Below are 26,957 nucleotides of genomic sequence, written 5' to 3'. Positions count from 1 at the left end.
CCCGCAGCTCCCCCCCCTCCCCGCTCCTCCTCTCTCGGTGCGGGGCGGTGCACCGCAGCCCCTCCCGCTGCCCGCCCCGGAAGGCGGCGGAGCTCCGTTCATTGCAGCCCGGCCCCATCGAACCGCGATGCTGCAGCTCCGAGACCCGGAGGAGGGCGGCCCGGAGGACGAGGAGGAGGCGGTGGCTGCTGCGGCGGGAGCGGCGGCGCTGCTGGTCCCGGGGAGCCCCGAGCCGCCTTATTCCGCCGCCCCCCCGCGGCAGAAGCTGCGGCCGCTGAACGTGCGCACCGCGAGCCGAGCCGGCCGCCTTAAGGAGTACTTCGTGTTCCGGGTAGGGCCCGGCCCGGTTCGACGCGTTCCGGACCCGTTTTACCCCGCTCACCTCTCGCTTTTCCCCCCCCTCCCCCCGCAGCCCGGCACCATCGAGCAGGCGGTCAGCGAGATCCGAGCCGTCGTGATGCCCACGGAGGATGGAGACGTGGAGAGCGTGTGGCTGCTCACAGAGTGAGTACCGGGCAGCCACAGCTGGAGCGGGGCTGAACTGACCTGACCTCCCCTGCGTGCACAGATGCTGTTAATTATTTACTAACAAGGCTGAGAGCCCCTATGTTTCCTATGTTGTACCATTCCTGAGCTGGGATGTTCAACCTCTTCTCAGGCCTCACGGTGCAAAGTGAAGGCTATGATGGGAAATAGAGCAGTATCCATCGCAGCCCTTCTATCAGATAAGCTCTTACCTGTTTCTATGCAGCTAAAGCTCCATTTTCTGTTTCCCAAACCAGAATCGACCACTGGAACAACGAGAAGGAGCGCCTGGTGCTCATCACCGACCGGTCCCTTCTGATCTGCAAGTACGACTTTGTGGGCCTGCAGTGCCAGCACGTCACCAGGATCGCGCTCAACGCCATCGACACCATCTCTGTAGGAGAGTTTGAGTTCCCACCTAAATCTCTCAACAAGTAAGTTGATGCAGCCCCAGCGCAGCTCTCAGTGCACACAGCTGGTGTTAGCAGCCTCTGCACTGGGATGGACCATAAGAACTCTTCCTATTGCTGCTGTTGACCAACTTTGTATACAGCAATTCAGACTCCATCAGCTGATAAAGGAGCTTGCTGTCTTGCATGGACTAGCTACAAACTCAAGCTGTAGCTACTGGCTTTAAGGAGGTCTCTTTCAGACCTCTAATTGAGGCTATATTAACCCTGCTGTCTTCAACACCAGGAGAGAAGGAGTCGGTATCCGCATCCAGTGGGACAAGAAGAGCCGTGCGTCCTTCATCAGCAGATGGAACCCGTGGTCCACCAGTGTCCCATATGCCACCTTCACTGAGCACCCGATGGCAGACGCTGATGAGAAGGTTGCATCCCTCTGCCTGGTAAGGGAATGGGAGGGCTGACCCTTTTAGCAACTCTTTCCCTGTGAAACAACAGGGAAAGCATCATAGTGATTAATTATTATTATTATTATTTAATCTTTCAGTTGGAAAACTTTAAGACTCAGCTCATCCAGGCTGTGAAGAAAGCTCACAAGGAATGGCCATTACCAGGGAGGGCCAATGGTGTCCTGGTGCTGGAGCGGCCTCTTCTGATCGAGACTTACGTGGGATTGATGTCCTTCATCAACAATGAGGCCAAGCTCGGCTACTCCATGACAAGAGGCAAAATTGGCTTTTAAAATGCAGAGCGTTTGGTCTTTTTAAAGGGAAAGTGATTTTATGTTAGGCTCCTGTATGGCAAAGCAAGGACATTGCAGGAAGGAAAGGGGTGGTTGGAGGCCCTGGTTGTTATGGAGAGAACACACAAAGCAGACACACATGCCTGTATGTTGTAGCTAACTAACAGCTCTTACACAGGCCCAGCAAGCAGTGCTGTTTCCTCTTCCATTTCTAACTACGCATTCTTCCCTGTATATCTGTGCAATCAGTATCTGCTGCAAGCACCATATCCAAGGTACTGTGCCATAGGGCAGTTGTACCTCTGAATCATGTGGTGTGCTTGGGATTGATTTGTATTGCTTCAAGAGGTTTCAGTGTCTCCCAGTTACAGTGATCTTAGCGTACAGATGACTGACTGACAGGGCTTTCATTAGCACAAGAGCCAGCAAATTTTGTTACAGCTGTACTGCTACATCTGCTCAGAAGCAGGGTATGTGGGTTATTGCTTTGTCAGCAGGCACATGGCTGAATATATATTGGCTTTTTGGTAAAAGTAGCTCCTTCTCTCAACTGAACCTGACTCGCCATTTCGTACCCCCTTCTGCTGCAGCCATAAAGACTGTCTCGAGAGAGTATTGCCAAAAGCATTGCAAACGTTTGCCTTCAGAGCTGTTATTTGTAGGAACGGTTTTATAACAGTAACCCTATTTGTATTCATAGCCATTTCCTTAAATCCACTCTAGTTCAGAGCAGCAGCGTGGAACCTCCTACCAGGGACAGAGCTTTGAGCAGTGTATGTCAATCCTGACTTATACATTCTTACATTTAACCTCATACAAACCTCCAGTACTGAATCTCAGAAGCAGGGGGGAGATGCTGTAACCAGAAGTGCTCATGAGGTTACTGTAACAAGCTTCATCATTATCTGTGCTCTTCTATACACGTGGTTTTATGGGAATATTCATCTGCACAGCTACGATGCTGAATAAATTCTGTGCTGCAGAAGCTTTTCTGAGCTCCAGGTGTGTTTCTGAAACTTACACAAAGCTGAAATAACAGTGGAACGCAACAAGCTGCACTCACCTCTCAAGGCCTTTTCTAAGGTTATCTGCTTCATTGTTGCCTTTCAATAACATTAAACATCCCCAACTTACTCTTCATTCATCTGCAGAGCCTGAAGCTGATATTAATAGCATTTTTTTTTAGTTAGAATCATACTAAGTTTGTAATATCAAAATATTTATTGGAAATTATCAAATTTAAATAATATCTATACATTATGTACATTCAGCTACAATGTTAGGAAAAAAAAAACCAAACCACTCCACAGTTGCCAGAATCTGTTGAATTACATCAAAACTGAAGGCTCCTTAAAATCCAGCCTTTGTTTTCCCACACTTGAGATGCAACATCATTCAGATTCACTCACAGCACTTTATGGACTGGAGCTGGATTGTGCTCCTTCAAATAAATAACTTACAAACTGAAACGCTTCAGGTTGGGGTTTGACCCCTTTCCTCATTCTTCCTCAGATCCGTGAGCATTTTAATGCGATCAATAGTTATTTCACTTCTTCTCTTTCTAAGTAACACACACAAAAGTTATCCTTACTCAGAAGCACCATGGAATCTCCACTAGGATGCCAGCAGAGAGAAACAATCTGGAAGTCACCTGCAGAAATAGCAAGAAGCATCTCCTTATTCCAAGCAACTTTTCCTAGGTAAGCCACATGCACTGCAAAAAATACCCCCCCACACAGCTCTAAAACAGGGATTTTACATCTACTTTAGCAGAAACAGTACAATTGAGACCATATAATCTGCAATCTTCTGAAGGATGGAAAGGCCTGTCTTTGAGAAGCTGTAAGCCACAGCTTAAACATTAACTTAATTTGGCACAAGCACTATTATAAGTGGAAATAAAAAGCTGATGATGGCTTGCAGAGGACATTGTAGAAAGCTTTACCTTCTGTTGGAACTTGTACTGTCACACATCCAGCTGGGGACCATAGGTAGACTTTGCTATTTCCTGTACATACAGCAAGTCGAGGTTGTCGTGGATCCCATTGGAAGGACTGGATGGCACACAGCTGCTCTAACACTACAGACAGTTTCAGTTTTTGAATGTCCCAGATCCACACAGCATTAGGAATGTTATCTGAAAGTAAAGAAGAAATCATTTGAATACCTGAAGGAAAAAACAGGCCTCGTGGCCTCTTTAGAAGTACTCAGTTTGTCTTCCTCCACTGTTTCTTACTGAACTATTCACAGTTGTGCTGCTGTTAATGGGCTCTACTTCTGAAGCACAACTTTTGCATCCAGACATAAACAGCCCTCAGGCCTGTCAAAGGGAAAACCTGAGTGTTAATCCCATGACCATCTGTGTTAATCAGAAGCCCCACAACAACAGGCTGTGAAGAACTCTGCCTTCCAAGAGACACATGCTGGAAGTGGAGCAGGAAGGAGCTGGGCACTTCATTTTCCAATACAGTGGCTTCAAATGTGGAGAAATTAAAGAGCAGGTTACTGTTATTAAATATAAAGCCAAACCCAGGGTAATGCACATAGAACAAAAAGGTTTCTCCTTTAACAGAAAACAGAAGGAACTTACCATTTTTGGTTGCCAGGAAACAGTTATCTGGACTGAATGCCAGCATCCCAATCCCCATTTTGGGATTAGCCCTATCAGCAACAGGTTTGATGTACTGGAAAGAGACTGGTATCTGGGAAACGTCATCTGGAATTGAGAATAGAAGGATTTTACTGAGCAAGCCTGAATGGACAAAGCATTCAATTCTAGCTGTTAAAAACAAAGAGAAGCATTTTATTCTTCTCTTTCTTTTCTTATTCTTTTATTCAACCCACTCATCTTCAACATGCCTTCAGAGCACAGACAGCATCCTCTCCAGCAGGGTCCTTACTGCCCTGGAGCTCTTCAGTTAACTCAGGAGAATTGAGCAGAGCACCCAGAGGATCCATTCCAACATCAGCATTCACATAACATTTATTTATAGAAAGACTTCAAGATGGCAAGCTCAAGTGTCTTACTTTACTAAACCTTGGCTTACATTTACTTTGTGTGCTGAAGACAGAACTAGCCAATGCTCTTGTCGGAGGGAAAGAAAATCTCTCTGTTTCAACAGATGGGGATTTCTCCACTTCTTTATACACAATCTACAAAGAAATAAGTGACAGCTCTAAGAAGGGCCTAGAAGAGTTTGAGCTTGGGCTATTAATAAATCATTCTCATCCCACTAACTCAAGTGATTTACACCATATTTTCAGGTGTATTACATCTCAGCACCCCCAAGTTATCAGTGAAGGAGAGAGGCTTCAAGCAGGCAAATACTGAATCCTGCATCCTCATTGAATTGTTTGCATATTGGAGCCACGATCAAGAAAACTCTTCCAGCAGATAAATGAACCTTGAAGTCCATGAAGAATGAGTCCAACTCATTCAATATTCCTAAAGTCTACATCTGGCAGTGCAATAAATGGAATAACGGAAACATAGAATGCCAACTGGAATTCCTGTCTGCATAGTAGAGACTAGCAGAGTTACTTCCATTTGTCTTCATTACATGTTCTAAACTTCACAGGAAAGAAAGGCCATTTCTCAATTAAGAGAAGTTCTGCTGAGGTGCAATCAATGGATCATTGATCCAAATCTGTAAGCAATCAGCACCTACAGTGAAATACACTGGCATGTATGTGAGTCTAGAAGGGGGAAAAATAGAAAAGCTTCCAGGATGAAATGGATTTATTAACATCTTTGGAAACAAACAGCCACACAAAAGTGCTGATAACGATTCATACTTACAGTCTTTGCATTAGTAACAGTTGCTGGGTGTTCAAACTCTGTGATCTTTTTCCAAGTTACATGGTTCAATATACGCACCTAATTCAAGAAGATATTGCAAGACAGAGTGGTTATGACACAATTCTGCAAATGATTTAGATAGGCTAGGTTTATTTTTCCTCTTCTCTATTTCTTACCTTTTCATCATAGCTGCCAATTGCCAAAAATTGACTGCTGGGACTCCAGGCAATGGACTTTATGCCTAATGACCATTCATAAGCCTGATACGTGGACAGCAGACTGCCATCAAGGGAGTACAGCAATAGTTTGTACTGAAACAAATTGATTAATTGCCCATAAATCCACAGCCATCAGAAAACACTTTGCACAAAAGATAACATTGACATATTCCTAACAAACATTTTAGTCACTACTTAAATTCTCATGCAATATCAAGTAACACTGAAGAAACATCTTAGAGAACAATTATTTCCTCATTTATCTGAATAGCAGCTTCCACAGTGTTTACAATTAAAACTACAAATATATTTTTATATAAGCTAGATGTTAATAAGCTTTTTTATTGTCATTAAGGGCCTACATAAGTTTGACACATACTTGTTAGGAAGCTCATTACCTACACAGGTGTAATATTCTGACACGTTTCCTTGGAGTTCAGCTGATCTTATATTTGCTTGCAAAATAACACCACATTTTATTTTAGTTATTGCTTCATACATAGCAGCTGTAAAAAGAACAATTTAAACTCTAAACTCATCTTCCTCCTCCTACCTCAAGACATGTATCCCACACTGCCAGAACGCAGCCATTGGGAGCCCACTCAATCCCAAACAGATCTTGAGTTTCAGTGTCAAAATGCTGTCCCCAGAAAGAGAAAAATGTCATTTGAAGCATTACACTAACAAATATTACATGCAGTCCTCACTTCACCCTTCCAAATGCTACCATAAACATAAGTCTTTCATAAGCCAGCATAGAAGTGTACAGTTTAAGAACTATTCCTTAGTGATAATAGCTTATATGAGGGGTTGTTGTTTTTTTTTCTTTACACATAGTATATACAGCTTCCTGAACAGAATCCCTCTGCTATGGAATGATGCTACAGGCCAGCAAAGGAGTTAGGCTAAAAAACACACTGGCAAGTCTAAAACCAGAGTAGCAAAGTGATGGTGTTTAAAGCAGTGTGCAGCTGATGCTTGTAGCCTATACAGAAGCAGAGGAAAGCAGAGACACATCTTACCCTCAGCAGCTGCCAGTTACTGCACACAAAGAGGCTGACGAAGTCTTTGCAGTCACGTCTTTCTGCTACTGCCATATAGCGGCCATCCTTGGTGAAAGCTATTCCTTCCAGAGGGACAGAAAGGTAAGTAAGAGAACAAGGCAAAACCAATAACAAGACAGATGAAACAGTTAATTTTGTGTAGCTGCACACAGCTACTGGTATCCCATCAACTCCCAAGTGTCAGCCCCCATCCTGATGATGAGTAGGCACTCTGGATTTGTGCTTCTCATCACCAACACTTCCAGCTTTACACCTTACAGGACCCATGAGAGAGGCAGCACAACGGAAAGACATGCAGAACAGGCACATAAAGTGGTGAGAGTTCAGTGCAAGGGCTGAGAACTCAGATCCTAGGACAGCACACGCAGCATGTGGCACCTAGTTACCCATCATGGTGAAACATCCCTGTGTTCAATCCCATTCCTGTGGGAAACTGGTGACACTTACCCTGCTGACAAGCTTTGGGATACTTGATGTAAGACACAGATTTGGTACATAAGGACCACACAGTTATCCGCAGCTGTTAAGAGAGAGAAAGACAAAGTATTTGCTTATTTTTGTAGATTAAAAAAAGGTTAGTACATAACCCTCCCCCAAAACCTAGCTTAATAATGCAAAGTACTATCAGTGTACGGTTTAATTAAGTTTTGCAGTTATTCTGCATAGCACAAAGCTGTAAGAAAATCTGGAAGGAATTCATATTACAGACAAGCAAAAGCAAAGCATTAAACACCATATCTGCGGTATTTCTGGAGACTTGTGTACCCCCAGAACATGAAAACTGCAAAGAAGGCAGTCAGCTGCAAAACAAGCCCCTCCACAGCTCGTCAAGGTCACAGCCTGCATTCTGGAAGCTCTGTGTTGCCATCTGCAGATTATTCAATTAAAAACAAATACTTACTCTCCCTTAGCAACGGCAGCCACACCAGACATATGTGCATTAATCAGTATGTCATGTGAACCTTTGCATTTATATCTGGAGCAAGGAATGTTTCCGGGGTATGTTTTTCATCCCATGTTTTCCTATGTTTTTATTGCACCAAGGTAAGAGATTCTAGATAAGACGCAGGTAAAACTATTGTTGCTATTAAGATCCGTGGACATAAAAACCATCTTTCCCAAGACTTCTGAATGACACAATTAGTTCTGACTCACTACATAAGTAAAACTTTAGCACCATCTACCATTCAATCACCCACCTGCATCCAATGCAGATCAATTACCAGCAGCGGTGGGTAAAAGTTTCTGCTGCTCTTTTGCTTGTGTTTGGCCTCAATTCACATTTTCCTTTCTCTGAAGCAATTGGTACAATTCAGAAGTGAGAAATGACCCCAAGGAAGCATCTTGTGTTTGTTCTGTTAACACTGGAGCCTGTGCCCTGCAGCAGAACTCAGAGACTTTTTATTGCTGACATGAATCATGCTTTCCATGTCATTAATTGACATTGTATTCCAACCAAGCTACACATTCCTAATGCTGCCTCTCTATAGCAATGTGAGGAACAGAAGCAAAAGAGCATCACTGTTCTCTTCACTAATTTTAATATATATTTAAGAAACTTATGAGACTTGAAGAGATCACACAAAACAGCTGTTTTAAAATGCAACAGGAAAGAGCAGTGACCACATCAAATCCCAGCCTTCTTATGTCCAAAGATTAAAAAAGCACAATTGGACCACTGTTTAATGCAGCCTTTATTATCTCTTCCTTTATTTAACAGCTATGAAATTACAGCTAGACATCTATAGTACCACCTTAAAGTTTAAGGGATCCCAATGGAATCTGCAAGATGAACACCATTAATCAAGTTTTATCACTGCAACTGCTCACTTCCGGACATACAAAAATACAGCATTGTTAGCCTGCTCTTCATGCAAGATTTACTTTAAAAATACCAACACAATGCCTACTCACATTCTTCTACAGCAACTGCAATAGTGATATGCTGCTTGCTCCTATTAATTGCAGTGTTAAATGTACTCGCTGCTGTTCTTCCCTTGACCAAAACAAGCAGCACACACAATGTACATTCTACAGCCACTTAATACGAGCTTAGCAGCTGCAAGCTTTGAATGCTGAGGTCTGGATTGTAATTTTTCCTGACAAAGGCATCCAAGTTCACACTTGTGTTACCACTTGGCCCCAGTCAACTCACCTGGCCTGCTGCATGTCATATACACCACCACCCCAGACCATATAGGCTGGCTCCAAGTGTCAGAGAAGGCAAAACCTTATTGCTGGGGTGCTCAGGAAGAGGGGAATCTCTCAGTGAGAAGCAGCACAGGGCACACAGGGCTCTTACTGTTACCTCTGCATTACCTGAGGCTCATCATCAACTAAGTTAAAGACCACATGGAAGTTCTGCTATAACTTTATTGCAGCCTCCTGTCCAAGTCACACAACACAACCTAAAAACTCTGGGACTGATATTAGAAACTCACAAAAGCAAATGCTCACGGCAGGCATTTCTTACTGCCCATTCTGAGGGTACTTTTTCTTCACTATAAGTTGCTAGAGAAACTGGAGTTGTCAAACCCAAATCCTAACAATAATGGTGGCTGAGAAGTTTTCAGCTGTTGTTTTGCAGTGGAAAAAAAAAACCCAAAGCAAAAGCAGCAGCATTTTTAAAATAGCCTAAAAACAGCTGAGAAAAAAAAAAAAAGCATTTAGATGGTAACGTGATAAACAGTCTCCAGTGCTGGGTTCAGGACTACGTCCAATGTTGACAGCTATAGGCAGGTGTGAGACTGGTGATTTTCAATAGATAAAAACACACTTTTAAACAACCTGGCATCTCAAATGACTGTCAACTTTTGTCCCAGACTTGACTGGGTCACAAAGCCTCCTTACATAGCAGTGTCTGTCAGCACCGGATTTCAGAAGATTATTCAGAGTGCATTCCTCGACAGAAAGCATTTTTCAACCAACGTGGCCATTTCCAGTTACTAAGGATTAGCTCCAATATACACAGAAACACACACATTTCTTTCTCCTACTATAGCTCTAAGGAAGCTTCTTAATGCTTCAGTACTAAAGTGGAACTAGAGAAAGTACAATACACAAGATCTCAAAGAATAGGTCTAAAGAGAGACACTCCAGAACTACCCTGATGATCTCCAGCCATCCATCACAAAGCTTCTAAGTCTGGAATAAGTTCCATTTGCTTTCTCTGTATCTTTTACCTGCAGCTCTTGTTTAAACTCTACATGTCTGTGATGTAAAAATGTAAAGATGTCATTAAAATTGGCCATTGAATATGTTCTCTGTTGTACTAGTAAGCATAGACTGCTAGAAATAAATTAGTATAACCATATGCTTAAGGAAGTCTCTAGTAGAAATTAAAGCAACTTGTAAGCTTACAAAGGAGCTCATATGTTAACTTGAAGAATTACAAGCACGAGTAATTAGTTGGTGCTGTATGAAAACATCAAGCTACCAAAGCCAAACTGCACCAGTTGACAGGGAACCATAAGCCCCCCAGGCAATCCCTGAAGTTCATAACACACCAATATTAAGTATCTTGAGTTTCTGTCCCAAGCACTGCTAACGCCTGTCTCACCAGACTATGGATTTAGCACGCTATAGAGCAAACACAACTCAGACACCGGCATAACCCAGGCAGCTGTCTGACAAAGCTAATTTAGCAACCTGTTTACAGCTGGAAAGAAAACTTATCCCAACACAGATGCCAACTTGGCAAAGGCTTAATGAAATCCTCTAAGGTCAAACCGAGTTCTGTTGGGAGGTAATAAATACTTGCTAGTCCACCCCCACATGAATGTGCCATAAGAAACTCATTTGTAGCACATAGCACCAGCCTTCAGTTTGGGTTACGGGGACAACAACACTCCTGCCTGTCTGCCAGGCATGTCTTCACTGACTTAGAGTTGTAGCTCTGGACTCACATTTACTTTAATCACTATCAAGGTGATCGTTCCTGGAGAAACTCGGGTTTAATTTAATCACTCACAAAATCCACAGTCTAAGAAGTTGAAGGGAAGTGGAAGGAGGTCACTTGGCAGGCAGAAAATCTCTACCCTTGAGAGCATTAGTACTTACACTAACACCAATATGCACGCACAGATGATAAACCTGTATCCCATTGAATGATACTTGGATGGAAAAAGGGAAATCTTGCAGTGTAATATCCAAACTCAGGGCAACAATGCATCATTTAAAAGCCAACTAGTCCGGAAAAAGTCAGATATATTAAACAAATGTTTCTCACATGTGGTTCCCAGCTATTTTCTGGCCATTCATTGTACTGAACTGCATCAATCATCAGCTAAAAAGGTGGAGAGTCAGACTTCCACGTGCCTTCCAACATGTCCTCAGTGTACAGCACACACAGACTGATCTGGACTCTGTGCTGCCTTCATACATCAAAGTTATTCCTACGCTTAAGCACACTATCAGCATAAGAGTTTGTTTTTTATCTTATCAAACCCTAGAGAATAAAATGTGAACAGAGTAACATCTGAACTGGAACTAATGCAGGTTACATCTGGGAATACAGGGAAACTATTCTTTACCACCACTACAGCTTTAAGAGCTTCAGGTTATTTTAAGAGGCAAAGGGCAGACAGTAACATCTGATACCACGGAGAGTAATTGTGACTTCACACTTACATGAAACTCTGTCGTATTGAGAATGTGACGACCATCCGGACTCCAACATGAAGCCACCAATCCTGCTGAGCCTTCATCTATCTTACAGTGCCAGTCTGGCTGCTCCAAGGACCAGACCTACAGCGGGAAGGGAGGAAAACAAGCAGGCAGAGCAGCAACCAAACAGCTCATCACAACCTCTCCTTGCAAGAATACGATTCAGCTGAGGAAAAGCTCCTGCACCATTGATCAGAGAGGGCAAGAAACCTCTGAAAGCTGCGGCCATGAAGGACTGGCGCTGGATTCCACTACAAAAGTAAGCCTCAAAACTCTGTGTGTTAATACAAATTGTCAAATAAGCTTTTCTTCTTTAACATATATACTGAATATATCCAGCAATTGAAAAAAATCACACTTTATTTGGTAAGCTTGCATGTATTTGTTGCCGGGTGAAATAAGGAACACCTGAGATACTTCCTAACTTCGGTTTAAATTAGTTTAATGCGTATTTTCATTCTAAGTTTGTTTCAAAACTCAAGAGGTAGATCACAGCTTTGTAAGTCACAGCATGCTGCATTACCACAGACCATCCATTATCAATAACTCCCCATTTCTTTAGCAAAAGCATAAGTAATGGGGAGTGTTGTTTGTAGTCAGTCACACGCAATAAGACTCTGCTTGAGTCCTTACCTGAACAATCCCTCGCTTGTACATGGCACACAGTATAAAAAGAGAATCCGACGACCATTCAATGTACTGAATCTGGTCCAGGCAGGTGTAGAGATGGAGGATCTGGAGGGTGTTCACATCCCGGATGATCAGCCTGTACTGCACACATGAAGCCTGAGCACAGGCAGGAACACAACGGGGTTAGTGCACCAGCTCTGGACATAAGAACTCAATGTGCTGCCATACAACACCCCACTGCCCACTTACGGGGCAGCATTCCCCTATTTACACCTAGAAAGGCTTCACACGAGTTACGCTCTACCATAAATCATGGTAAAAACAGTTAAGCCAGTAGGGGGGTCTAGAGTCATTTAAAAGCCGGACTCGTTAGTTCTAGACACCACTAACACACAGCTCCTCATCCCATAAGAAACCCATTAACATTAAGATACCATTAACTAACATTATTAGGCCACCACCTCATTAACATTAACAGGCCGCCCCCTCATAACGCCCGGCCCCACCTCAAGGCCCCGTCCCTCCCCACCTCCCACCCAGGCCCCGCCGCCCCCCATCCCCGCTCTCACCAAGCACTTCCCATCGGGTGAGAACCTGCCGAGCAGCCCAGACACCTTGAACAGCTCCGAAAAATCCATTTTATCCCCCAAAACCGAACCGGGAACGGCCCCGTTTCAAACCGACCCGCACCTCAGGGCGGAAGCGGGAGGGAAGGGCGGGAACTTCCTGTGTAGTTCCTTTTGTCTAGTCGCGGTGGCGGGAAGTTCCCCGCGAGGGAGCTATTGTTATGTAAATGAGATGCATAATGAGAGCGGCTCGTTCCCGCGCAGATTCCGCGCCATGTAACCCGCCATACTCACCGTGCCCTCATTAACTTCAATCTAATTTGATTTAGCGACGTTGTGGGGCAGCACAGCGCGACCTGCCCCAGGGCACTGATAGAAATGAAAGGCCTCGAGCTGTGGATGAGGAGCAGCAACACAGGGAGGGCTTAGAAAGAAAGGATCCTAAAGGTCGATGAGAGAAAGAGCTGTGAGGGGGTTCCAGCCCCACAACCTGCTGCTCTGCCCCACTGTGTGAGGCTGATAATTAACCCCATGCTTGTGGATGTGCCTCCCAACATCGGGGTTTGCTATGGGGCTGCGTGTGGGAAGTACAGGCCGAAGCTGATGTTGGCATAATCAATAATCAGCAGAGTTGGGTGAGTGCAGGGAGAACTGCAGCCACAGGTGGAGAAAAGCCACTGGATAGTGGATATAAGAACCAATATTCCATCTGCTGACCCATAACGTGGGGATTTCAAGTGAGGCTCTCAGCCTTGCTGCCCTATGGGGACAGTCCCTGCTGTTCCCCAGGTGGGATGACTGGGCCTGGTGAGCAATGTGAGCACCCCAAACAACTCCAGTCTTTATGGTGCAGAGCTTCCTTTGGAGCTGTGCTTTCAGTCTCCTTCCCACCCCGACAGCAGCTGTCTCCATAGCCCTGCAGCTGCCCCAGAGTCATTTTGGGGCTGGTGACCGGCTTAATTCCCCTGCACGCTTGGCTGAGCTGTCCCCACCCCTTTGTAACTGCCTCGTATTCCAGGAAGGGAGTGCACAAGCCTTTGCCTCACTTTTCACATAGCTTTCAACAGCTCCAATGTCATTGCCTAGGAGACCGGGACGCTACTAGATTGTAGTGCAGTAAATAACAGATCCTCAATCCCAGGCCGCTCCTGTCTGTAGGAGACCTCCGGGGGAACCCAAAGTGCCCAGGAGCCAGAGCAGGTAGGAGAAAAAAGACAAAGGAAAACTCATTATGGTTTGTGTGCGCGTGTTCCTCAGCACAGACCCTCTCCCAGTTGCTCTGTATTGCAGCTGGAAGATGATTTGTGGTCGCTTTTCTTTGTAGGATTGTTACTCGGGTTTAAAGAATCTTGGATAGTTTGCTTCAAAGTGATGTAGGTCCAGAATGAAAGCACTTGTGGTGGAAGGAGCAGCCAAGCTTGGAATGGAAAAGCAGAGAAAAGGAGGAACACAGGCAGGATGCTGGGGCTGGTTGATTGCAGCCAGGCTTAGCAGGGTCATGGTGCCTGGTGCAGGGACAGCACCTATTTGTTGGCTTCACTATCCATCAGGGAGGATTTCAATCTATCCTGTTTTGTTGGTACCTCAGGTTCAATGTGTCCTGTTCACCCAGCAGTGCTGATGTTAGACACAGAGATCTGAGCGTGCTGCTGGAAAGCTCGCTTACTTTTGGTCAGTTTTCTAAGCAGTGTTTGCCATGTGTGAATTTACTAATCAGAGGTGAGTTAGCAGGAGCACAGAGTGTTGTGACCTTGGGATGTGCCAAGTGTTTTGCTAATATTAACTTGTTTGCTGCAGACTGGATGAGCCGGATGGTTCCCAGTGTGCAGCTGAAGGGAGGAGTGGAGGTGTGGAGATACGCTCACAAACTGTCAAGCAGAACATTGCGATTTGTTGTGAGAATCAGCAATATCAGACTTAAAAGTCCCAATCCCAGCCTTGTGTTCCCACTGCTGCGTGGGAATAGAGTGATGCCTTGTCCTGCATCTCAGCATTGCAGATTTATAGCTGTGTATGGCTTCTTTTAATTTCCGAGGTCTTCCTCTCTCAGGCTGGGCCAAAGGCCTCTAAAGATTAGAAATAGAGCCATTGTACAGATTTGTGTGCATTTATCTCCCATTAAAGTGGCTAAAAATGTTTGTCACGTTTCATTCTGGGCTGTTCGAGGTGGCAGGATGGTGGTAAATACGTTATTACTTGCTGAAATAGCAGCCGGTACCTAAAGCTTAAAGTTAATGGTGAGATCAAAGATGCTCCTTCTTGAGTCTGCAGAAACTCAGCAGCCAGGCACCGCCTCCCATCAAGGCTTCATCCCCCTCCATATGGATGTGGTACCTTTGTCTCTACCTGCTCTGCAATTTCCCTGCAATGCACTAACTAGCAACAGAGGGAAGCAACAATCCAGCGAATGGTGGAGATGAGAAGGCATGCAGGGAGGCAGCTCCCCACGTGTAAACAACCAGATCACATCAGCAGCATTGGCTTCATGCACCGAACCCCCCCTAGTTTGCATGTTTCAATCTTTCTTCCTCCAAATACCTGCAATGAATCAGCCTGACTGCCTTGCTGCAGCCTCCCTTTGGGTCCTGTGTCACAGCTGTCACCCCAGGCAGCCTTGCTCACCCAGAGGCAGAAGGGACAGAGGATCATCTGCACTGCTTAAGAAGCAGATGTGTGTGTCTGGAGGTGCAAATCCTGCTGGTGGAAGTTTGGCTGGAGAATTCCTCTGTGCAGAAGTCGAGGTGTTACATCCTCAAACTGTGGTGCTGGGAAGAGGTGTTGGGGTGACGTCAAGGAGCTGATGCCTTTATGGCAGGGGCTACATATCCTCCAGGGGCTACATATCCTCCAGGGGCTACATATCCTCCAGGCTGATGTGGGTGAGTGGAAGTAGCAAAGAGTCTGGATACACTGGTTGTTTTCTAGCTGTGCTTCTGTGTTTAGCCTCAGGTTAGTCACCTCCCTGTGCCATTTGCATAGCTGGCGGGCACTGGGAGGTAATTTCATCCAAGTAATCTAGTAGTGCTTCCAATAAAGCTAGAATCAGTCTATGAGACTCTTCCTGGTTCACCTTCATTTAACCTGTGCCAAGAGCTGCTGCTTCCAGGAGGATGTGATTTCCTTCTGCTGGACTGCCCCATCAGAACGACTGCCCTGCTTCCTTCCCTCACTGATCCTGTAGGATACCTCATTTTAAGGCAAATTCTGCTATGGACATCACTGCTGCCAACTTCCAGAATTGTTATTTGCAAACTTTCCTGCCATTGTCTCTCATCTTAAAGGCCACTTTTTAGGCTGCCCGTATTGCTGCAGGGATGCTTCCCCAGCATGTGCAGCACTCACTGCATGAGGGTTAGTGTGTTAGCTGCACTTGCAGCCCAGTTGCTCTTTGCACCACGGATCCCAATTGTGAATGGACACCGACCTGGCTTTTGCTGATGCCAATTTTGTTTTGAAAGAGAAAGGAAACTTCTGAAACGCCCTTAAAATATACAGATTGGTTGTTTTTTTTCCTTCTGTTGAAAACGAGTGCAGCCACGTGGTTAGAGCTGGTGTCACCCAGCATGACCACACAGCACGGGGCGGTGCGGAGGTGCTCGCTCTGCTGAAAGAAAAGGCCTGGCTCCATCTTGATGCTGCTGATACCCAGGGCCATGGAGAGCAGCGTGGAAGCAGGGTAAGGGCCCGAGGAGCCTCACTGCAGCTCTTGAGCTTTTTCTTTTCTTGGAACTGCTGTTTCCGTCCTTTCTTTTCTCTCTGTTTACACGTGGGATGAGGAGGGATGGGCGGAAGTGAGACTTTGATGAGCTCAGTCTTCAGCTAGAAGTCCTGCGGGGAGCAAAGGCTCTGCTGCTGTGCCAAGCCGTCCTGGAAGAGCATCTGCAGGTACTGCATCACTCGGATGAGTCACAGATGCAGCAGAAACCAGCATGGGTCAGCTTTCAGGACAACACCCTGCTTTCACTTTAATGTCTGGTGTAGCGCCTGTTGCTCCTAAACCACCCGGTCCTCAGCTGACTCATAGACCACTGAAAGGACCCTGGTCTCCCCTGAACATCATCATTCTGAGAGCAGCTGCTCTCACCATGAGCGGTTTAAGATTGAAAAGCAGGAAGTTTTCAGGCTTTCGCTATTAGATGTCGGTACCGAGGCGAAACAAGATGGTAACCCTTGTGTGAGTAAAAAGGGGTAACTGGAGTGCAGCTGGGATGCATATGTATTAGGAAGGGCAGGGTGGCAGCTCCTAAAGCTCAGGGAAGCAGGGAGGAGGAGGAGGAGGAGGAGGAGGGCAGTCTCATGGTATGGCTGCAAGCAGCATGCTGACCAAGATGGCTGCAGCCCAGCTCTCCGCACTATGCTGCCTTTTCTTCCAGGGGTTTGGGAGAGGGTTCAAGGCACAAAGGAAAGACCACAGTGTTCTCAGCACTCTGGTGCTTGAAGGAAGACAGAAAACTGGGGGGCTTTGGGCTCTCTGTAGCTCATAGCAAACTGCAGATGATCCAGGCTCACTCTGATGGCGGCTGTCCATGTTGTCCTATCAAGTTTTGTCGTGTATCATCACCCCATCCGCCCATCATTCACCAGCTTTGCAGAAGAGGGTTTCCCTATTGCCCTGCTTTGAGCATAATCTCAGGGGAGCAGCACCAAACACATCTTTGGCTCTGATTCTTACTGCAAGATTTTATTTGCCAACTAACTTTGTGTTTCAGTTTTATTCAGAGACTTCCTACTCAAGAATTCAGTGTTGTTGTCTGAGAGATCTAAGCCCCTTATGAGTGAACCTGGTTCAAAGTGATTACTGAGAATAGTCCTCAGAGGGTGGAAGGGGCTGTGAACTGCTGGAGCGTGCTGTAAACATTTCGAATGGGAAACTTGTGTCACAGCATTTAGCAGAAATGGGCTGACATTGTAGAACTCTGCTGCTTTGGCCCTTTGCAAAATACCCACATCTTTGTAACACTGGAGATGATGGAGGTGGTGTCATCACCTGAAATATCAGCATTAAAGAAAGCACCTGCAACCAGAGGTCTGTTGCAAGGACACATCTGTTAGCACAGCAGCCCAAAAAGCTCCTGCTCTTTGCTGGCTGCTTTGCTGACCTGAGTTTAAGAACCAGTAAAAAACAGGAGGGAATGATACTCTGTGATATGGTGCTATAATGCAGCATTTGCAACCTGTGTTATCGTAATCTGAGTTTAATGGAGCTGACCTGGGTCTCTGTGTGTGTATTTCAGGAACAAAGCAGTGTAAACTCTGTTACATCATCTACTCCATTCTTAGGCTGAACAGATCAAATCCCTGCATATCCAGGTCCTTAAACCACCAGGAAAGAAGGAGACATTCTGTTTGTGCTCTAGTAACACTGACTTCATTGTTTTTCTTTGTCCCTAGAGTGATTTATCCTTTGTCAGACTCCCCCTCTGTGAAGATGTCCCAGTCCTCTCCAGCTGATGAAAGTACAACATTTGAACACCTTTGGAGTACACTGTAAGTGGTATTTGTTCATGTGTATTGAGGCAGAAGTGCCTCTTTGCCATGTAATCTGTATTAACACATCTAATCGATATGACATGAAAGGAAACTAGTATCTTTCACATGCACCAATTTTCACATGTTCCTTTCCTGCATTCAGAATTTTGCCCCCAGGCTCTGATCTGCCAAACTAAGTTGCCTCAATGGTGCTAAACAGCCAGAAGCTGGAGATGTTGCAGATATTGAATGCAGGGCCCCACAAAGTTGTGTTGGTGACCACCAGGACCAACAACCAACCAGCCTGGGCTGGGCATAGCCAGTTTTCCTGAGCTGTAGCCCTTGTTGCTGGTGCAGGCTGTGTAGGAGAGCTGGAAAGCTGATCATCTGCCATTGCTTGCACACAGGGCACCAGACAGCACCTACTTCGACCTCTCTCCATCCAGTCATACAGGCAGCAATGAGGTCTCCAACAGCACAGAGGTCTCAATGGATGTCTTCCAGATGAGAGGCATGAATGACTCTGTTATGGTGAGTGTGCTCAGACTACAAAGTTGAGAGATATATCAGATATAAACTTGTTTTCCTCCTGGTGATTGAGTGGCTTTAGGGTAGGAAATGGGAACGTATTCATAACTCAAACAGAAACACAGGCCACTTCAGCATCTCCCTCCCTCTACAAAGCCCATTTTGCTCCTCACCAGCTTGCCTCCCCTCCCCCAGCCTCTTTTTCCCTCGCTTTTAGCTTACTTTCCCTCTCTTGCCAGGCCTTTGTGTGCAGCAGGGCAGGGGCTTGGCAGACGGCTCAGATGGGGGCTGCAGTGTTAATTGCAGAGTTTCCTATTGCTGCAGAACTGAAGCCCCCCTCCAGCTGGAGCCTGGTGCAACCAGGCTGTTCCCACAGGGTGCCAGGGCTGGGGGGGCTTGCAGGGGTGAGGGAGCTCAAATTAATGATCCAGGAGTAAATATTTATATTGATCTCATTGTGAGACTCAACACTGTGCTGCTAAGCTCAAAGCAAGCTGACTATAGCTTTTGTTAGCTGTCATCACCAAAACACATGGCAGGCTGACATGTATGAAAATAAACACACAAATAATGTGAGTTACTGAGAACAACAGCCACCCTTACTTTATTTTCCTTAAACATGCTGGCTTCAGATCATGCAGCCTTTAAAGCCTGACTTAGGATGCTGCTCTGACCAGTGGCACTGGGGCATGGGTGCCAATGAGACCTCCAGCAGCATTTGAGCTGGGATAGCTCCAGTCCAAGCTGCTCATGTGGTTTGTGAATGCTACTAACACGCAGTGGAAAGAATCCCCCCATAGCCCAAACTGGGGTGAATTGAGGGACAGAGTGGTGGCATGGCTGGCTAGAAAAGCCCCATAAGTACAAACTGGAATGATCTCAAGGTCACTGCATCAACACGCTCAAGCCAATACAACCACCTCAGTCTGTGGTTGAAGGGTGCTGGTCAGTTTTGATTCCAGCAATGCTGCAAGTGGCTTTCTGGAATTAAGCCTGGCTGGGTTTAATTACATTATAGGACCCCCACTCTCCCCTCGGTGGGACTGGCTGGTACAGCCTAGTCCATCACTGGGCAAGCTGAGGCCTGCCCTGCATTTTAATGAATAGTCATGAGGGACAGAAAGGGGTGGGCCCCGTTTTGTTGTTGGATGCAGCTAGTTGACAGAACTAAGGGAGATGAAAAAAGCAAAAAAGCCAACAAACGGCACACAGGTGGTCAGTGCAGCATCCCTGGCACTGCCTCCCCAGTCTCACACCTCATGCTCCGGCACCGCATCTCCCTGGTTGGCTCCATCTCCTCCCGACCCCATGACTCCTCTGGCGGGACGGTTCCCACTTGTCTGTAAATCCCAAGAAGACTAAAATGTTGTACATCAGTGACCAGATGCAGCATTATACCACGGTAGGTGTTATTCTTTGTTAACGGCTCTTACCTTGTTGCTTCTTGCTTGTAACTGCTCCCTGCCATTGCAGCAGGAGCTCAGTTTGTGTCCTGGCTTTGCTTCCAAGCCTTCCCACTGCTGCCTGGGATGAGTTGGGGATGCACTGGATGTATCCTCCGTATCTGAAGCACCCGGCAGCTCAAAGAATATTAACTTTGCCTACCTGGGATTGTTGCAGCTTCACCAGCTCAGTCTGTGCTTCTCTCATATTTTGTCTGCTCCTGTGCTGTGCTCTGCAGAGACTCAGGCATGATTTAAACCTTTCATGTGAGCAAGCACAAGCTCCATATCTTCTTCCTTGTATATGCTTGCATTGGAGAAACCTGGCTGAAAGCAAAGGGTAGCCGTAAGCATCCCTTACTGCCAACACTGCCAACCAAGTCCAGCTCAATTTTCTCCTCAGACCTTCTCAAGTACAAGAACTGCAGCTCCTGACAAACACCCACATCCCCAAAGCAGCTTTGCCTTTCCTGGTTTAAAGCTGCTGGAAGGGTGCGGCACATGCAATGGCACCTGTGCTTCCAGGTGATGTAGCTTCAGCCCTGTCCTCAAGTTCTGAGGTTGCCTTCTTAATCAAAAGGTTTTTTGGGTCAGCTCTCTGGCATTCAGAATATCTAGATGTAGTTGTAGATAGAAGGGTGTGCTGCTCTGCTTCCCAACCTGAAATCACTTGATTTCTCCTTTTTGTCTTACACAAGTAGTGAAAAACACATAGATACTGTGTTGCTCTGCGCTGTGGTGCTGTTTCTCTAGGTGTCCTTTCTGCAATCGTGTGCTTATTGATGTGTGTGTATAAACACCTGTATATATTTGCACACATACATTCACAAACACCGTGTTGGATTTGTTGAAAAACATACAAGCGCTCTTGCTTGGATTTGTTTGTTAAGGGAATACTTCCAAAATCTACTCAGTCTTATAAACCAAGTTAGTCATTGTGCACGCAGCGCTTGGCTCTGAGTATTGCTTCCAACAGGTTTACAAATCCAAGTAACCAGGGCCTTTGCCTGTTGCTTTGTAACCAAACTGTGCTATGAGCCGGATGAATCATAATGCATGCAGAGAAACGTGCAGTATTAGTTGGGGTGAAAAAGGTCTGAAATGAGATTTACAGAGTCTGGCTCTCGCACCTTTGGATGTTCTGAGCATCGTCTGACTTGAACGAGGCTGATCCAAACTCATCAGCCTTGATTCACCCTTCCACTAATCTCCATTGCCACTCACCTCAGCCCCACACAGCCCCAGCTCTAACCACTGTAATCACAACACATCATGCAGGGATTGCTTTTGGTGTTTCATTCCCAGTCACGTCCAGGGGACACCTCAGCCCTCTCTGCGCTGCAGCTCTGGAGCGTTAGCAGATTTTTGCCAGGAGGCAAAAAGCTTCCTGTTTATTTCCCATTTCAACAGGATATGAGTAACTGGGACGGCACCCGCTCCTGATCTGCCTGACTGTGCAAACCCAACCTGCTTTTGTCTGACTGTGCCCTTACGTGTGCTACGGCAGTTCTGAACCTCGGCTTGTTTGCTTGTCGAGTGAGGAACGCTCGCTTCCCATTTATTCCTAAGAAAACACCCATGGCTGGGTACAGGGTGTGTGCAGAATGTTCCCTGAAGCCTTTCCGCTGTCCCACTCATCACAAGAGAACAAACCTGCTCAATCTTGATATTCCTGGATTCTTTGAGCCGTGCTGCCATAACAAGAACGATCCTTTTCTCCTTGAGGATCTCTTCCCATGTGATGCTTTACATCTCCCACCCACCTTCCAGCCAGTGTCACCATCAGGGCTGCCCATCCCTGTGGTCCCTGCTGGCAGCTGGTCACAGTGGTGTGGCCATGGCTTCCCACCTGCACCTCTAATGCCATTTGGCTGCAGTTTCTCATAGTTTTTCCTCCTAAAATCTGAGTTTGTGGAATGCCCGGATGGGGGTTGTTTAACAGGGCTATTTATAGAGCAGCGAGAAGAAATAGAGGGGTTTATGCACATATTCTAGGGGACAAAATGGCCCTATTTGTAAAAGCAAGTCGGATCTTGTTCAGCATTCCTTCACTTAGTCACAGACTCCAAGAACCTTGTGAGAGATGCAGACAACAGGAGAACTTTCCTGGAGAAGGGTGATTGCGTTCAAGCCATTATACATCGTATAACGTACGTACGCGTTTGGGTGAGGTGCAGATCCCAAGTTAAAACACGTCTCCTGATTCCTAAGCCGTGAGCCTTGCAGCCTGCAGCCTTCCAGGGAGCAACCACATCCCAGCCCACTGTGTCCAGCTCATATACCATGCTGCCCATTGGGCTGCCCAGAACAGCAATCCCCACCGTGTGCAATAAGAGCCAGGAGAGGAGTTTGCTCTGTGACCTTATTTGCAATGTGCCGCATCACAGCTCTGCACTTTGTAGTTTGAGGTTTTCCCCAAATTAAACTTGCATCAGTGAAAGCCACTAAAAGCAAACAGCCCAGCTGCGAAACGAATTACACAAACCACCATTCAGATCTGGTTCTACCTATTTGTGGAAGGGAACTCCTTCCTGAAATGGTACCCACGTGTACTTTGTGATAAGTGAACGAGGGTAGAAAGAAACTGATCTGGGGCAATGGTTGCAATCTGTTAGCAAACAAGGCAGGAGTTCTGGGGCTTTAGGTATTTGGGTGCTGAGGTGACCTGGTGGCTGCTGCTGTGGTCATGTAGAGTTACAGTGGAGGCCAAAGCTTTGCTCCTTCTCACAGTCTACCGGATAGAAGATCTCTCCTCCCCACTGGCCACCATCAGCCTCAGTTCCAGGCTGAGCCCAGAAGCACAGAGTCCATTCTATGAGAGACGTGGTGGTACCTGTGGTACCTCTGCCCTGCGTGAGGTCTGGCCACAAGCTTGGCTGGTGTTATCAGTGCTGTGAGGTCTGGCACTGAGCAGTCCTTTACTGGAAATTGGTAACACTGATGAGGCTGGGGAGGTTCCAGGAATGTGCTGAGAACCAACCTGCTGCGCTTTGGGGAAGAAAAGAGCCTTTCTGTGGTCCTTGCCCAGCAGAGTCGTGTGTGTAGCGCCGTGGTCATCGCTCCCCCTCAACGCAGTTGGACTTTTCCCACATCTTAGCAAAGCTCAAAAAAACACAGGTCTGTTCCCCTTACTAGCAAAAGAGTTGTTTTGCATGTTAAATGTGCTGGAAACCCAGGGATCTTGGCATCGCGCTGCCTCCAGTGAGGATGAAGCTGATAAAAGGGGACGACTTAAACGTATTGAGTTTATCCTTTCCACAAGTGGTGACCTGTTTAAAAAACAAACCAACCCAGAACAACTATTTTGGTTGACTTTCCAGCACGCTGGCCCTTTAAGGAAGCTGTAACAGGACACCTGAAGTCCTGAAGAAGTGTAGCTGAGGTTTCCATGTCTCTAAACTGGCTGGTGTTTTCTTTTTTTCCCTCCTCCCCTTTTCCCTTCCTCCAGTCCCAGTTTAATTTGCTGAACAACAGCATGGATCAGAGCATCGGCAGCAGAGCAGCCTCCACCAGCCCTTACAGCTCCGAGCACACCTCCAATGTCCCAACGCATTCACCCTACTCGCAGCCCAGCTCTACCTTCGACGCCATGTCCCCAGCTCCCGTCATCCCCTCCAACACTGACTACCCAGGTCCCCACCACTTTGAGGTGACCTTCCAGCAATCCAGCACAGCCAAGTCAGCCACCTGGACAGTAAGTTGCATGTGTTCTTCACTTCACTTAGAGAGATGCTTGCTGTTGTAGGCAATGTTTTAAGCCAGGCTGCCTCAGACACGTGCGTGCCTGGGTGCTGCTGGTGCTGGGATGCTCAGGGAATACTGGTGTGTGGCACTGCAGGGTGTGTGGTTCTTGCACAGCCACCACTGATGGGGGCTTTGCCTGCACAGGTGACCACGATAAGAAAAAGCACCTAATGCTTACTTTTAAGGCTGTTTGTTGTTGCTTATTTGGTTTTTGTTTAATTTTGGTTTTGGGTTTGTTTGTGTTTTTTTTTTCCCTCCAAATGGGTTAAACACAATGATTTGAATATAACCTCTGCTGCAGAAATTCCATAGACTACATGTAAATGTCCCCGAAGATCACAAAGCTGGAAAGGTGTGCAAGGAAAAGTGCCTGCCTTGTTCTCATGGTGCTTCCCAAAGCATTTTCCATTGACTGCTGTCAGAGGTGATGCAGTAGGCGAGATGGACCTCGGCTCTGTCCTGCTGGGTCCATTCTTAGCTTTGTCTTAAGTTCTTGCTTTTCATTTATAATCCTCCTTCATGTCGTATCAGAAGAGTCATTTTACCCCTAGAAGCCACAACAGATAAACTGAGTAGGTATTTATTTACAACAGAACGGCTACACAGCATCACGCTGTGCCATGTGGGCTCAGAACCTGGTACTCTGGAGCTGAAATACAGCTTGAGGCCACTATTGGTCTTGTGCATCCAGAGACAGACCGAAGAGTCCTCTGCTCTAATCAAGAATTAACCTGAGAATTAACCTGCTTTACTTTTTATGGGGAATAGTCCTGAATTCACATGCTGGCTCCTGGATGTGCCACTGTATTTTTAACTAACAACCTGCTGTGGAGTTTTCCCTGCTGCTCAGTGGTCACCTCCAATCCTCCTCACTGCCATTTGAATGGCCCCAAGAGCTCTTTCCAGATATGCTTGTGGCTTTTCTTTCCCTTGGAGAAAATGTTTGCAGAGCAGAAAGGCTGCGATGAGCCAAGTGACACAAAGAGGGAGCAGCAGGGTTTCCTCTGCCGCTGTCATTTGACATTATCACGATACAAGCAGAGCTGTCCAGGAGTAATGTATCAGCCCAAGGGGTGAGAATGACTTTTGTTTTTGGAAGCTGATGTGCTTAATTGCTTTCACTTCATTGAGATGAATTAGTGGCTGGGGCTGCAGAGCAGCGTGGTGTTTCTTGTCCCAGCTGTCCTGTTATAGAGGGAAAAGACAGGGAAGTGTCAGATGCTCGCTTGCTGCTGTCCCTGGGAGACAGCTGTGTGATGGGGTGGGCACATCTGTGGGGCAGGGGCAGGCTGGGTGCTGCAGGATACCCTTGGGCAGCACTGAAAACGGGATATGTTTGTGCACGTTTAATATGGAGAGCACCTATTAAAAACACATTCTGTGCTCACCTTTAATTAGCAGTAAGGAAAGACCCTTCCTTTATCCCAGCTGCGTATTGCAGCTGCATGGAGTAAATCAAAAAAAGCCACAGAGGTGGCTGGTTGTCCCCAGAACAGCAAAGGAGGGAGCAGCAGGAAGCCCCCGGAGCCCATCCCATGTGGTAAGCACCCAGTGCTGGCATCACTTGTGAGCTGCAGCTGTCCTTGGTGGGGATGCCCTGTCCTGCTGCTGACTGCATCCAGGCCACAAGTGTCCAGTCACTTCTGAGGCTGTTTCTGAAGGAGAGATTAAGGCATGTCCCAGTTCAACTGCTACAGTCTGCACTGGGCATCACCCACACAGTGCTACCTCCTGTTCAAAGCCTTTTTGCAAGCACAGATTGCTCCGCAGACAAGGAGGTACTGGTTCTATTCAGTGGGAAACAACAAACATACAGTCCAGCTCCTACTATTGCAGAGCAGTGGTCAGGAACCAGGGATCTTTCTGTGTCTAAATAAACTGCATCCAAACTATCTCAGCATTGCCACGTGCTGTCCATGATCCTGTAGCTGTTGTGTCTTTCTGCTGGGAGCTGCAGTAGTCAGGAAGGGGTTGCTTTGATTCTCAAGCTGTTGCATTAAGATCTCCTTTGGATATTGGAGCAGCCATGTCACATCAGTCCTGTACAAACCCTTATAGCCCTGCACCTTGGGGAGGGGGTCAGACTCATGATACCCTTGATCCACATGCTGTGGCAGCCTCTCATACTGCAAAGAATGCATGTCATCATCCAGCACCGGGAGCTGGCATTTCAGATCAGCAGACCAGACTTCACTGCACCACTGCTGAGCCTCACAGAGAACAGGAGCAGGCCAGCAGCACCTTGCACCCTGGAGAGAATGGGCAATGGTTGGTTTGAAACAGTCACCATCAAAGGACATCTAAAGGGCTGCAGGCTGCCCAGCTCCACAAGGGTGCTGCCCACACAATGAATGGCCCTGCTGAAGTGACAGATTTGCTCCCACTTCTGTCGCATCCGTGCAGCAGCTGGAAGACAAGGCTGCTTCCTACCCCCCCCTCAGTGCAAAGTCTGCATTAAAATTAGGCTGTTTTGGATGGAATTAATTCATATAGTATATACCATCCATCAGTCAACATATAAATAATGATGTACATATGCAGCACGGTTCTCTGTATGAATTAAGAACATGAATCCAGAAGTGTACAAATAATAATGGGAAAGCTGTTAGGAAATACAGGCTCTTGTCAAAGAAAGCTAAAAGTTATGGGCAGTGGAGGACAGTGGCATCTGATGGCTCAGTAATGGTCTGGTCTTTGCTGAGAGAAGCTGAATTAATGATCTTCGTGTACTAAAGGACATGCATGGTTTATTCCTATGGTTGAAAAGAAACAACTGTAAAATACGCTTCCTATTTCATCGGTAGCTTTTGTGTGTTTTAAGATTTACTGCACCAAATAATGTACACTAAGCAAGTTACCAGCCCTGACCATGAATTCCCCTGCATGGCTTTGTCCTCCATCGTTTCAGAGGTGTGGGGAGCCCTCCTCTGTGAATGCAAGGCTTTGGTGGATCAGCAGCTCCGTCAGCCTCCCAGTGTTGGGCTGAATCACCAAGACACCAGCCAATGAAGAACTGTCAGTCGCTGCACAGGGAATGCCAAACAAATAATACAGTCTTGTCAAGTGATTTGACATAGGTTGTTTTTTATATATAGATAGCACGTACCCTAATAGACTGATTTTTGAAGGCTTTTGCCTCTGAAAGATGTTCTCTGTTA

The 26,957-nt window shown here is 46.4% G+C and overlaps 3 protein-coding genes across 8 annotated transcripts in view; 2 read left to right on the top strand and 1 right to left on the bottom strand.

The window, feature by feature from the left end:
* The first annotated feature begins 51 nt into the window (after positions 1 to 51).
* Positions 52 to 2,664, top strand: TPRG1L (tumor protein p63 regulated 1 like). Its single transcript, XM_015882589.2, has 5 exons — positions 52 to 331; positions 413 to 504; positions 783 to 959; positions 1,222 to 1,375; positions 1,480 to 2,664. Exons 1-5 carry the CDS (start codon positions 128 to 130, stop codon positions 1,672 to 1,674), a joined length of 822 nt encoding a protein of 273 aa, XP_015738075.1. The 5' UTR covers positions 52 to 127; the 3' UTR covers positions 1,675 to 2,664.
* A 173-nt stretch (positions 2,665 to 2,837) lies between these two features.
* Positions 2,838 to 12,796, bottom strand: WRAP73 (WD repeat containing, antisense to TP73). 2 transcript variants are annotated; one of them, XM_015882566.2, is made up of 12 exons: positions 12,620 to 12,796; positions 12,054 to 12,206; positions 11,385 to 11,501; positions 7,203 to 7,275; positions 6,714 to 6,817; positions 6,245 to 6,331; positions 5,650 to 5,784; positions 5,474 to 5,551; positions 4,722 to 4,827; positions 4,265 to 4,390; positions 3,620 to 3,811; positions 2,838 to 3,325 (listed from the first exon to the last, which is right to left on the bottom strand). In XM_015882566.2, exons 1-12 carry the CDS (start codon positions 12,686 to 12,688, stop codon positions 3,216 to 3,218), a joined length of 1,350 nt encoding a protein of 449 aa, XP_015738052.1. In that variant the 5' UTR covers positions 12,689 to 12,796; the 3' UTR covers positions 2,838 to 3,215. The 2 variants fall into 2 exon arrangements, with proteins under 2 accessions (XP_015738052.1, XP_015738053.1); XM_015882567.2 differs by having other exon boundaries at positions 6,714 to 6,811.
* TP73 (tumor protein p73) overlaps positions 11,501 to 26,957 on the top strand; it is a 28,242-nt gene continuing 12,785 nt past the window's right edge. For 2 of the 5 annotated variants that reach the window (XM_015882545.2, XM_015882549.2), the window contains exons 1-4: positions 16,148 to 16,292; positions 18,008 to 18,103; positions 18,493 to 18,616; positions 23,504 to 23,749. In XM_015882545.2, the coding sequence (XP_015738031.1) occupies positions 16,249 to 16,292; positions 18,008 to 18,103; positions 18,493 to 18,616; positions 23,504 to 23,749 (510 nt within the window). In that variant the 5' untranslated portion in view covers positions 16,148 to 16,248. Of the gene's footprint in view, positions 11,680 to 12,860; positions 13,817 to 16,147; positions 16,293 to 18,007; positions 18,104 to 18,492; positions 20,016 to 23,503; positions 23,750 to 26,957 lie in introns of those variants that run through there. The other 3 variants (XM_015882547.2, XM_032448788.1, XM_015882548.2) reach the window with 3 other exon arrangements.

This window comes from Coturnix japonica, chromosome 21 (genome assembly GCF_001577835.2).
Source record: "Coturnix japonica isolate 7356 chromosome 21, Coturnix japonica 2.1, whole genome shotgun sequence".
In the NCBI taxonomy this organism is placed as follows: domain Eukaryota; kingdom Metazoa; phylum Chordata; class Aves; order Galliformes; family Phasianidae; genus Coturnix; species Coturnix japonica.
The sequence above is the reverse complement of the archived record's forward strand: the minus strand, read 5'-3'. Positions and strand labels throughout refer to the sequence as shown.